Source organism: Solanum lycopersicum, chromosome 12 (assembly GCF_036512215.1).
Source record: "Solanum lycopersicum chromosome 12, SLM_r2.1".
Classification (NCBI taxonomy): Eukaryota; Viridiplantae; Streptophyta; class Magnoliopsida; order Solanales; family Solanaceae; genus Solanum; species Solanum lycopersicum.
Genome location: NC_090811.1, coordinates 61,362,641 through 61,376,059, shown reverse-complemented (window position 1 = coordinate 61,376,059; position 13,419 = coordinate 61,362,641). Strand labels below are relative to the sequence as shown.

Here is a 13,419-nt window from a genome sequence, read left to right as displayed (position 1 = left end):
ACAATATAATTAGATCCTTATTAAAGTAAAAATAGTTTATCTATGCACTCTATTGAAAAATAATTTTTAAACGTTAGAAAGTACTCTCATACTTGTTACATTTCGTATTCAATTAATTTAATTAATTGTGAACTCTCTTTGGTTTGGATATGGGATAACTGTAGGAAGAGAATATAATAAAGAAAAAAAGAAAAAGAAACTTAGGTTCTCATGATTGGTACACCCACATTATAAACTTTATTGTAAAAAAAAAAAAAGGAAAACCTACCTGTTAAGTAAACTTTTCAAACAAACAAATAGCTGCTAGGGTTTTGGAGGTATCCTTTCAACTCATATCCTAGAAATTGAGAAAAGACTAATGTATCCAAACAAAAAAAATTGCAATAACGTAGTAATATTAATTTGTTATGTTTAAATTTAATTTGTTTGTTTGCTTCCTATTTGTTGATTATCATATCTTATAAGATCAAATCTTAGATAATATCCTCCCCACTAAGTAGACAAACCTAAATATCATTATAATTGAGCTAAGTGACTTAATTAAGAACAATTATCTTTTCAAGGAGCAATCTTCAAAGTTTGAGACTAACCGATCTTCTTATTTGTTGTTAGTATTTATTTTGATGTTCGATTAACTAAAATTCACGTTGATAAGTGAAAAAAATAATTTCCTATCAAAATTCAAAATATATCATTAAGAGTGATCAAGTATTTAACACGCATTATCAGACTAGCCGTACTATCAGTACAAAAGACATATCCTAGAAAAATTAATTAATTCCGAGTATATTCGGGTCGTATCAATTATCAATAATTTGAAAATTTAGTTAGTAATGAATTTTTAGAAATCTCATATGGTTTGAGGTATTAATTAAAGAAGAAAATTGTTGAATGGGGAGCAGAAAAAAAGAAAGAGGTGTTTAATTGGGACATACGTGACCAAATTAATATTGATTTCCTTGAGGAAAAAATAATTAATCACACAATTAATTTGGGAGTGATAGTGACCTAAAGTTGTATAGTGTAAAAATTACCAACACCACTAATAATTGAGTCAATTAAATATTCGATTTTTTATTCCAAAATATCAAAATGGACCCTTCACTTAACTCCTCACTTTAACATATTAACGTTAAAATGGTCCACTATATATACCCCTTCATATACTTTTTGTCTTACCAATTCAATTAGCAACAACAATACACACACACAAAAAAAATGGATCAAAATTTGGTAGTGGTAGGAAAGAAGTTTTGGAAAATTGTTCGAGTGACGTTATGCATGTTAAGAAAAGGTATATCAAAGCAAAAAATAATGCTCGATATCAAATTAATGATGAAGCGTAGCAAGATTAGTAGTTACAAAGTCGTGATCCAAAATATCATGTTCCACCTTCACCACCACAACCAAAACCGCCGCACCGACCACGTCAAGAGTGGTAATTTACCATTTTGCCCTCCACGTGAGGATGAGTATTATGAGTTTAGTTGCACTAGCAGCCCAAAGTTGGACATGAAAAAACACACTACTATTCATGAAGAAGATGTTGTGATGATGAATGCGGAGGTAATGGAAGCCGCATTGGAGATGATTAAGGGTGAAACAACATTATCAGATAATTATTTTTGTGGATTTGGAAGACAGTTGAGAGTTACTGATTCGCCTTTTTCGGTGGAAGAAATGGATAATCATGTAGATGAGAAAGCTGATGAGTTCATATCAAAGTTCTATAGAAATTTGAGACGACAATCTTCATTTTCTTCTACTTTATAATGTTGCAAAAAATATATTTACAAACTATGCATGTTTTCTTGATTTGTTAAATCAATCCTATTATGTTTTTTTTTTTTTTGGTTTTGTTGGAGATGTACGTACATGAATATTAGTACTCTATGTACGTTTTCAAAGATCACTATTAAAATAAAAGCAGAATTTGATGATGAATAAATTTTGTAGCTAGACAACAAAAGAATATGTACGTATTTGTCTTGTCTATGACTCTATTCAATGTCTACAAAATAAGTCGTGTTTGTTTAAACAAAAAATACGTACCTATTTTTCCTAAAAAAAAATTTCACCCAAACGTTAGTGCCCTATTGCTATTTATAATTTTCTTTTTTAAGTACAATACAGTTTGATATTCTCCAACATCGCGTTGAGAATGCAGTGAAATGTGACACTGGGTGTGAATTGCAAAATCCTGTGAATCATTGAGTCTTTAAACACGAGTCACTTCCGAAACTATTAGGCTGAGGGCACGTCTGCCTGAACGTCACAGATAGAAAAAAGAAAAGAAAACAAGATATTCTCCAACAAATTGAAAAAAAGAAAGTCTGTATACAGTATGTCCTTTTACATTTCAATTTATTGGTGGCAATATAAATTTGTAAATATGACAACAAATTATAAGATTCAATATCACATTAATCTTCGGTAACATTTATATAAAGTTTTGGTAAATTAAACCTATATTTATTGTCATTGAAGTCATTAGAATATGGATTTCATTTAATTCACATATTTAATCAGATACTAATATATCTAATTAAATATAACAACTCAAATAACGACTTGCAAAAGATGCAAATAAGTAATATATTAGGATAAGTAAAGTTTAAATAGACAAATCATGTTACGCTCGTTTTGTTCTGATTTTCTTAACATATTCGGGTTTTACTTTTTCATGAAAGGAAAGTGAAGATATTACTATAATTGTTTTTATTTTTACATGTAGTTGCTTAGACAGTTTTGTACAGAAAGAGTTGCAATATTTTCTTTTATATTACTTTTTTCGTATGTAGTCTAATTAGCCAAATCATATAATAATTGATATAATGCTTTTTTCTATAGTATTTATTAATCTAATTTATCACCTCTGTGATTTGAAATTATAAACTTTCGTATGACATAACAATATATATATATATATATATATATATATATATATATATATATATATATATATATAGTCATTCAAAGCACGTTGAATAAAATAACTCAATCAATCAACCTAATGTGAATATTTCAAAACCTTTTTTCAACGTCCAATACAGCCAAACTAATAACTATTAGGCCAATAATTAACTTTGAAAAGCTTCAACCAAAGTGTAAACAAAAAAGCAAGAAAAAGGAGAACACTTCAAGTTAAAATAATTAAACAATATTGAACACATGCCATGAATCAACCTTCTTGTTATGTCAATTACATTTCTTGTATCATTTATTGGTTTGTTGTCTAATTCTACCTTTTCTTTTACAAACTTTTCCATACAGGAACACGTGAAGTTTGCAAGAAGAAAATATCTTATAAATGGTCTGATGATCCCTTTAAAATGCAAAGCACATTGAATAAGGTAACTCAAATCAATTAATCAACCTAATTGTCAAGATACCAAATCTTTTTAACTTTACATCCAAATAAAACAATGGGTACCATATTTGATCAATAATTAACTTTAATTAAAAAGCTTCAAAAGAGTACTTCCCTAAGCTTCAAAAAGTGGAAACAAAAAGCAAGAGAAATGAGAAGTCTTCAAGTTAAAAATAAACAATGTTGAACACATGCCATAGTCCATAGATCAACTTTTTTGTTATGTTACACTTCAATTGTTATCATTATTTATTTGTTGTTAACAACTATGGTTTGGTACTTGGTAGACAGGAGGAAACCACCAGGAACTTGGGGAAAAAAAAAGTAATCATGTTAACCTAAAGTTATGTCAATATTGTTTAATATCTAGCTAACTTAATTAGCATTTCAAATTGTAGCAAATAAACTATGTAATTGAAGTGTATATTCTAGACTAGTCAAAGTATAAATGTTGAGCCGAAAGCAGAAAAATCTTATACATACTTTCACACCCCCCAAAATTCCAAATATTGAAAGGAATAAAACCTAAGGCTATATCAACAACCTCATGAATTTGACGGTACTACGATTTGTTTTAGTTATGTATTTAAAACACAATAAAGCGTTTTTAATTAGACACTTTCGATTTTATTTTATTTTTTTGAGTTTTTTTTCCGTATGGTCCTAAGTGCTCAGTGCGTAAATAAGTTGACCACTTACGTTATATGTTACATCTTTTAATTATACAAATTAATTAGCCTCGGATACGCAGTTTGTGATCATCAATTGTTAACAGTATAAAATTCTATGTGTTGAATCAATTATTAGGTTTCTTCTAATGACATTGTATGTTTTTAAAAACTTTATAATTATATTGAATAATTAGCTAGATATATTGTAAATTTCGGATTCGCTATATATAATTGATGTTAGATGTGTGTTATTAAAGGAGGATGTACATTTAATATAATCAACTTATCTATGTAATGTGTACTTATAATACGTAAATCAACTTTTAGGGAATATGAGTTGGAAGTATCTAATATGAACACTTTATAGTATGTTGAGTTGAAATAGATCAAAGTTCGAGTATCTAAATAATATCGAACGAAATTATAAGGATCTCCAATCATGTATTTAGCCTTGTTAATTTAATGATATGAAAAGCCTAATCAATGGACGTACCAGCCTGGTTGTTAGGTAATTATTTTAACAAAACTAAGTTTAGAAAGCATATTATAATAGTCAAAAGTTATTCAAGTCACAAGCCAAGTGAAGTGGCATTAGCAAAAAGTTATACTCACTCCGTTTTATGCTCCGTTTATTTTATATGATAATTTTAAAATTTTAAAATTCAAATAAATTTAATTTTGATCGTAATTTTTTTTATAGATTTTTTAAATATTTTAAATAATAAATTTTTGTGTTTTGTAATACTTTTTACGTAATTTATAATTATATGAATTTAATTTCAAAAAAATAAAGATTTCATGCGCAAATTTTCGATCAAATTTAAACTGTTTGACTCACAAAAAAACAAATAAACTGAGTCAGAGGAGTTAATTAAATTTCAATTATTCAATCTTTATGTTTATTTGTCTTAACATATGCGTTTTCCTTAATTTAATTTCAAGTTTTTTTTCCGAGAACTCTTTTTTTATTGGAAAAATTAATTACGCGGTTAAACAAACTTATACTACTTATAAATTACTCATCATAGTTGTAGTTTGTTATAATTACCACTCACAACTAACATTATTCATTAATATGTGAGCTGACTTCAAATTTGTATAATTAGTCACGTTTGTATATGTATAATTCGTTAGAATATACAAATACATATGTATAATATACAATTATCTAACATGCATATAGAATTCACCTCTCTCCCACTCTTTGTCCTCTCCCACTCGCCACTCTCCTCCCTCTCCCGATCTCGCTCGCCTCTCTCCTCTCTCTCCCAATCTCACTTGCTATATGTACAAATGCATATGTATAATATACAATTATCTAACCTATATCTCTCGATCGCCTCTTTCCCAATCTCACACGCATCTCTCCTCCTTCTCCCATCTCGCTCGCCTCTCCTCCCTCTCTCAATCTCTCTTGCCATATATACAATTACATATGTATAATATACAATTATCTAACCAATATACATATAAATTCACCTCTCTTCCACTCTTTGCCCTCTCTTGCTCGTCTCTCTCCTGTATCTCTCCCAGTCTCACTTGCCTCTCTCCTCTCTATAACATATAGCTACGAATCATAATCATCAAACTATAGTTATGAAAAGTAGTTAGATTATTTTTGAGTGGTTTTATGTGAAAGTTTTCCTTTTTATTTGATTTACATTTTACTCGTAATTGGTATATAATTTTTTGATTTTTGTTATATAAAGTTTTGAAGAGAAGAATAGAGTTCAAAATCAAGATATCTAAAAGCTAATGTGATGAATGTCACTTTTAATAATGAAGCAATATATCAACAAAAAATAAAAGGGGAAAATTTTCAAAACAACAATTATTTAGCATTTAATTGGCCATCTGGTCAACACTTTTAATATTTATTTAAAATGTGAGTATTTTAGTTTGTTATAATGTTGATTTTGTATTTATTTAAGGGAAAATACTCAAGTACCCTCTCAATCTATGTCCGAAACCCCATAGACATACTTATACTATACTAAGGTCCTATTATCCCCCTGAACTTATTTTATATGTAATTTTCTACCCCTTTTTAGCCTACGTGGCACTAGTTCGGAAAAAAAAGTCAACCATCGTTGGGCCCACAAGATAGTGCCACGTAAGCTAAGAAGGGGTAAAAAATTATTAATAAAATAAGTTCAGGGGGGTAATAGAACCTTAGTATAGTATAAGTGTGTCTCCGAGATTTCGGGCATAGGTTGAGGGGGTACTTGGGCATTATCCCTTTATTTAATTTGAAAGATACACGCATTTATTAATAGAATGGACAAAATCATGGGAGAAAATATTTCAAAAAGGTTAAAATATTTCCCTTAGTTTTTTATCGTTACTTATTTTAACCCTTTTAAATATAATTTTATTTGACATGTACTCGGATGAACTTCTTTAAATATGATTTTGTTTATTCGGATGAACTTTATTAAATATGATTTGTGTATTCAAATTTTCGGATGAACTTCTTTTTACAAATTCACGATAAATATTCATTTCAATTGAAAAGTTAGACCATACAAATCAAAACATGTATATCATTAGGACGAATACGAATTCAAATATAAATACAAACTAGTTGATATACAAAGTGACATCGAAAATACAAAATGAATCAAAGGAAATACAAAATCTATTTTACTAAGCAATTAGTATGATAGTTATATAATGAATACGTAAATAAACTATATTTTGATGATTCAGAATTGAAAATGAATACAACATCAAATCTAAATATAAACTATTTGGTTTACAAAATGATTTTTAAAATACAAAATGAGCACAATAAAATACAAAATATTTTTTATTGATGCAATTAGACGGAATACATATATAACATAAATAAATTGTATTGTCGTTATTCAGACTTGAAAATATGAATACAAAATCAAATAGAAATACAAAACTTGATGGTATACAATTACGACGAATATGAAATCAAATCTAAATACAAGCTATTTGACATACAAAGTGGTATAGTAAATACAAAAATAACAAAATAAATTAAAAGTTTGTTTTACATATGCAATTAGGATGAATACCTAAATAATGAATACATATTTTGGATCTTTAGAATTGAGAATGATGGATGATTAAGAACTTTGATTTGACAATTTACTCATCAAGTTTCATGGATTCAAGAAGAGTGTTTTCAAAACCATCCATAGAGCGGTGGCGGAGATCTAGAATCCGACAAGGAAACCTCCCCAACCTAATAAGCAGAGAGGTTGTGCTCGTTGTGGAGCAGATTTGACTCTTAATCAGACCTAAAACAGATCAATCAAATATTAAGGAGATAACAATGATGGAAACAGTAGAGAGAGTAAAGAGATCTAAGATAAAAAAACAAAAAAAAACTATGAGAGAATATCAGAATGTGGTCTTCTTTTTTATTTTTTACTTTAATTGATAGTAGAGTCAAATTAGGTAACTGATTTGAGAAATAAAAGGATAACAAATTAATTATATTAGGATACATTATATTTGTAAAAATAATAATATAATGATATTTTTAATAATTATTTCAATAGATATTTTAATTAATTATGTTAGAAATTTTGACTACTTTACTAATTTTCCCTAAAAAGGGAAAATTGCCCGGCCCATAACTCATGTACAATTATGAACAGGTAAGGGGACGTATAGGACTTCCTATTAAGTAAATTTCTTAAAATATCAGAGTATACATTCGCAATAATACTTTCAATGATTAGAAATTATGTTTTCATTCTCACTTTTCTCTTATTTTAATCAAGATACGATGCATATATTTCACTTGCTAAGAGGTTGTGTTTGAAATAGAATCTCGCGAAACTCACTCTTCCCTCAACCCCTCCCCCCTTCCTCCCCCCCCCCCCCCCCCTCAATTTCTTTCTCTTTTTTTTCTCTTTTGTATTTCGGTTTTCATAATGCATTTATATTTTAAAATTTCATATATTTAAATATCTAATATCAAATATGTATTAATATATCAAATGTATATGTATCGAGTATTATTTCATCCAATATATTATGTATCAATTAATGTATTTAGTATCTATTTCATCCAATATATTCTATATCAATTTCATTTGGTATATCCAACTTCAGATACCTAGTGTACCAAGCATATATTGCTTTTCATGTATCCATTATCAGATATGCTTTGATGTATCCAATGTAACTATGCATAGATACAAATTAGTTAACATACATGTATCTAATGTAACATATGCACTAATACATTAATTACATAAGTCAATATCAAATATGCACTGATATATCTAGCGCATTTGTGAATAAATGTGGCTACCGTATGCCGCGTGGCAAGTGGAAAACTTTCTGGCGTTTAGAGAAAGTTTACTAAAGAACGTTTTACCCACTAATGCAAAACTGGATGAATCTGAATTTAGTCGAGCTCTATTGGGTTGTCGTACACTGTGTGAAAAGTTGAAAAAGAAATAATTATGTATTATATATATTTCAATCTGTAACGACCTGTTTAGTCGTTTGGAGCAGCAGATTTAATTTCTGAAAATCACTGTCTGGGTCGACGGATCCCACGACGGACCGTCATGAGCACGACGGACCGTCGAGGGTGTCTCGTTCCAAAACACTTAGAATTTAGAAATTTGGGTACTGAGATCGACTCTCTGAACTTCACGACGAAATGGCAGGACGGACCGTTGAGGGCTCGACGGACCGTCACAAATCCTTCCACAGAATTAACTCTCTGAACTTTGTGACGGACGTGCAGGACGGACCGTCACAGGCTGCGTGACCCTGACTGGGTCAGATTTCTGTTAAATATTTTAAGGGGCGTTTTGGACTATTCCTGCTTATAATTATAAAATTAGTGGTTTAATGTTAATAATTTAATTACTTGGGGGTTAAAAGAGAGAACCTTGAAACAAGTAGTGGGGTATTTTATCATCTTTTATACTTAATTATATGCTAATTATGGTAAAAGAAAGAGGGTTTGAATAAGAAAAAGAAAAAGAACAGAGAGAGAGGGAGAAACGATCGATTGAGAGAGAGGAAGAACGCAGCTTTGGGAAAGTAGATTGCTTGATCGTAAATTCTTCGGTGGAGGTAGGTTATGGTTTATGTTATTTCATAGTAAACTCTTAATAGCGAATGATATGTATTGGGTAGTAATGTAAAGTCTCCTATATTGCTTACTTGTGTGTATGTATGATATGATTACATAATTTTGATGAATTAGCATGATGAGGCTGTTGAATCTTAAACCCTAAAATCTTTGTTAATAATGATGTCTTGGTATAAAAGAAGGCTTGATGAACTAAAAGATTGAGAATAGTATATGGATCGGAGTGTCACGTTCCGACACCAGGATAGTATATGGATCGGGTGTCACGTTCCGGCACCAGGATAGTATATGGATTGGAGTGTCACGTTCCGACACCAGGATAGTATATGGATCGGGTGTCACGTTCCGGCACCAGGATAGTATATGGATCGGAGTGTCACGTTCCGACACCAGGATAGTATATGGATCGGGTGTCACGTTCCGGCACCAGAATAGTATATGGTCGGAGTGAGTGTCACGTTCTGGCACCAGGATAGTAATGGATCGGGTGTCACGTTCCGACACCAGGATAGTGGATGGATCGGAGTGTCACGTTCCGACACCAGGATTAGTAAAGAGAATGAATCTTGAAATATGTTAATATACTCAATCTAAAGAACCTGTTTCCCAAAAAGAGTATGATGTGGAGGCTTGAGTCCTCATAGATGTGTTTGGTGATGTTGTAAATGATTCTTATACTTGTTGCTATCACCTGTTAAGAATATTAGTTGATTTTATGTTATTATCTGAAATATGTTGCTTTCTATTTTGAGTTGGCCGATGATACCTACTCAGTACTCGTGTTTTGTACAAACCCCTACTTGTAATTGTTTTTCTTTGTTATTTGTGGAGTGCAGCAAACGTGTCATCGTCTTCAACTCAACCGCAACTCTAGCCAGTCTTCATCACGTCGGATCTCAGGGTGAGCTAATGCTTCTATCTTAGACTGGATCTTCTTCTTCATGTCTTGACGCCTTGAAGTTCCGGCATGGACTAGCTGTTTATTATTTTAGCTTCCTAGATATCCTTAGATTTAGTATCTTGAGGATAGATGTTCTTGTGGTGATGACTTTCAGATTTTGGAAATAATAAGTATTAAGTTTTTAGAAGTTATTTAATCGATTTTCATTAATGAGTTTAAGTCTTCCACATTATATTCTGTTTATTATGATTGAAATGTTGGGGTTTAGATTGGTTGGTTCGCTCACATAGGAGGGTAAGTGTGGGTGCCACTCGCGGCCCGTTATGGGTCGTGACAAACTTGGTATCAGAGCATTAGGTTCATTGGTCTCATCACACAAGAACGAGTCTAGTAGAGTCTTAAGGAACGGTAGGGGGACGTCTTTACTTTTCTTTGAGAGGCTATAAGACTTTAGGAAAATTCCATTCCTTCTTTCTTTCTTTCGTGCTATTACTTGGATTCAATTGGTATCTAGGTGATACAAATTGGTATCTGACCATCTTCACTCTATTTCGCAGATGGTTAGAACTAGAGCAACAACTGCGCCAACACCAACACCGGCAAGACAAGATGCGTCTGAGCCAGCCACTGGGACTGTAGCTCGAAGAGGAGTAGTGGCAAGAGGCCGTGGAAGAGGTCGTGGGAGGAAGTCCTCTAGAGGAAGAGGACAAGCACCTAGCCCATCTGGTACTAGGGTGGTGACTCCTCCACCGACTGAGGAAGTGGTAAGAGAGGGAGAGGATGGGGAAAATGAGCAAGTGTAGAATGAGGAATTACCACCCCAACCTACCCCAGAGATGATCAATCAGGTTCTTGCCTATCTTAGCGGATTATCTGATCAAGGCCAGACACCTCTAGTGTTTTCTGCACCAGCACCACAGGTTCCAGAAGTACGATAGGTCGATGCTGAGGCTCCCCGCATGGATGCCTCATTGGAAATAGGCATGTTTCCTCGTTTGACTACAGGGCCTATAATGACAAGCGATCAGCATGAACTTTTCAGTAAGTTCTTGAGATTGAAACCTCCAGTCTTCAAGGGTGCTGAATCCGAGGATGCCTACGATTTTCTGGTTGATTGTCATGAGTTACTACATAAAATGGGCATAGTGGAACAATTTAGCGTTGAGTTTGTAACCTATCAGTTTCAGGGAAATTCCAAAATGTGGTGGCGGTCACATGTTGAGTGTCAACATGCACAGGCACCACCTATGACTTGGGCGTCATTCTCTAGCTTATTTATGGAGAAGTATATTCCCCGGACCTTGAGGGATAGGAGGAGAGATGAGTTCTTGAGCCTAGAGCAAGGCAAGATGTCGGTGATTGCGTATGAGGCTAAGTTCCGTGCATTATCCAGGTATGCCACCCAGTTTTGCTTCAGTCCGCAAGAGCGGATTCGCCGTTTTGTGAAGGGGTTGAGGTCAGATTTGAAGATTTCAGCCTTACAGGTAGCGGCTACAGCGAAATCCTTTCAGGAAATGGTAGACTTCATGATAGAGGTGGAGGGAGTGAAGCCAGATGACTTCACCATGGCATCGACATCTAAAAGGTTTCATAAGGGAGGTGAGTTTAATGGTTCTTACTCCAGAGGGCAGGGTTTAGGAGGTTATCCAGCCCGACCTATTCAGTCTTCACTGCATACTGTAGTTGGGGGTCCACCGCAGACCGGTCAACACTTCTCTGAGTTTGGAGGTTATCCCCAGACTTCGCCATTCTCACAGAGACCTATGCTTGAATCCAGAGAGTGTTATGGATGTGGGGAGACTGGACACATTAAGAGGTATTGTCCAAAACAGAGTTACAGACCTCAAATAGTCAGAGGTAGAGGTGGTCATGGAAGAGGCCGTCATTCTGGAGGGCGTGGTGGCCGAGGTAATGGTGGTCACCAAAACGGCCGGGGTGCCAGACAAATGGAAACTACTGCAGCGCAACCTGGTAAAGGCAACGGGCAGACAGGTGATAGGGCCCATTGTTACGCTTTCCCTGGGCGATCGGAGGTGGAGACATCAGATGTTGTTATCACAGGTAATCCTTTGGTTTGTGATTGTATGGCTTCTGTATTATTTGACCCTGGCTCCACATTTTCATATGTATCTTTTGCATTTGCTACTGGCTTTAATTTAAATTGTGAATTGCTTGACATGTCTATTCGTGTTTCTACTCCGGTGGGTGAGTCTGTGATAGTTGAAAAGGTATATAGGTCTTGTCTGGTGACTTTTGTGGGGAGCAATACTCATGTAGACTTGGTTATCTTAGAAATGGTTGACTTCGATGTAATTCTGGGTATGACTTGGCTTTCTCCAAATTTTGCAATCTTAGATTGTAATGCTAAAACTGTAACGTTGGCCAATCCTGGGACAGATCCGTTAGTGTGGGAGGGTGACTACACTTCCACTCCAGTTCGTATCATCTCCTTTCTTCGTGCTAAGAGAATGGTTAGTAAAGGGTGCTCAGCCTTCTTGGCACATGATACTACCCAAGTACCTTCAATTGAGTCGGTTTCGGTAGTCCGTGAGTTTCTGGATGTGTTTTCTGCAGACTTTCCTGGTATGCCACCGGATAGAGATATTGAATTTTGCATTGATCTGGAGCCGGGTACTCGCCCCATTTCCATACCTCCTTATAGAATGGCTCCAGCAGAGTTAAGGGAGTTAAAGGCCCAACTTCAAGAGTTGTTAAGTAAAGGTTTCATTAGACCAAGTGCATCCCCTTGGGGTGCTCTGGTGTTATTTGTGAAGAAGAAGGATGGGAGTTTTCGGATGTGCATAGACTACCGGCAGTTGAACAAGGTAACTATTAAGAACAAGTATCCCATTCCTCGCATTGATGACTTGTTCGATCAGTTACAAGGTGCTTGTGTCTTCTCTAAGATTGACTTGAGATTCGGTTATCATCAATTGAAAATACGGGCAACGGATGTGCCAAAGACTGCTTTTCGAACAAGGTATGGGCATTACGAATTTGTAGTAATGTCTTTTGGTCTTACGAATGCTCCTGCTGCTTTCATGAGCTTGATGAACGGGATTTTTAAGCCATATCTGGATCTCTTTGTGATCGTATTTATTGATGATATACTGATATACTCCAAGAGTAAGAAGGAACATGAGGAGCATTTGAGAATTGTGTTGGAAGTGTTGAGGGAGAAAAGGCTTTATGCCAAATTCTCCAAGTGTGAGTTTTGGCTAGATTCAGTATCCTTTTTGGGGCACGTGGTTTCTAAGGATGGAGTGATGGTGGATCCTTCTAAGATTGAAACAGTGAGAAATTGGGTAAGACCTACTAATGTGTCAGAAATAAGGAGCTTTGTTGTTTTAGCCAGCTACTACCGTCGATTTGTCAAGGGATT

At 33.9% G+C, this 13,419-nt stretch overlaps 1 protein-coding gene across 1 annotated transcript; it reads left to right on the top strand.

The window, feature by feature from the left end:
- Positions 1–720: 720 nt before the first annotated feature.
- On the top strand, positions 721–1,948 carry LOC112940429 (uncharacterized). The gene has a single exon (XM_026028613.2). It carries the CDS (start codon positions 1,219–1,221, stop codon positions 1,771–1,773), a length of 555 nt encoding a protein of 184 aa, XP_025884398.1. The 5' UTR covers positions 721–1,218; the 3' UTR covers positions 1,774–1,948.
- Positions 1,949–13,419: the final 11,471 nt, after the last annotated feature.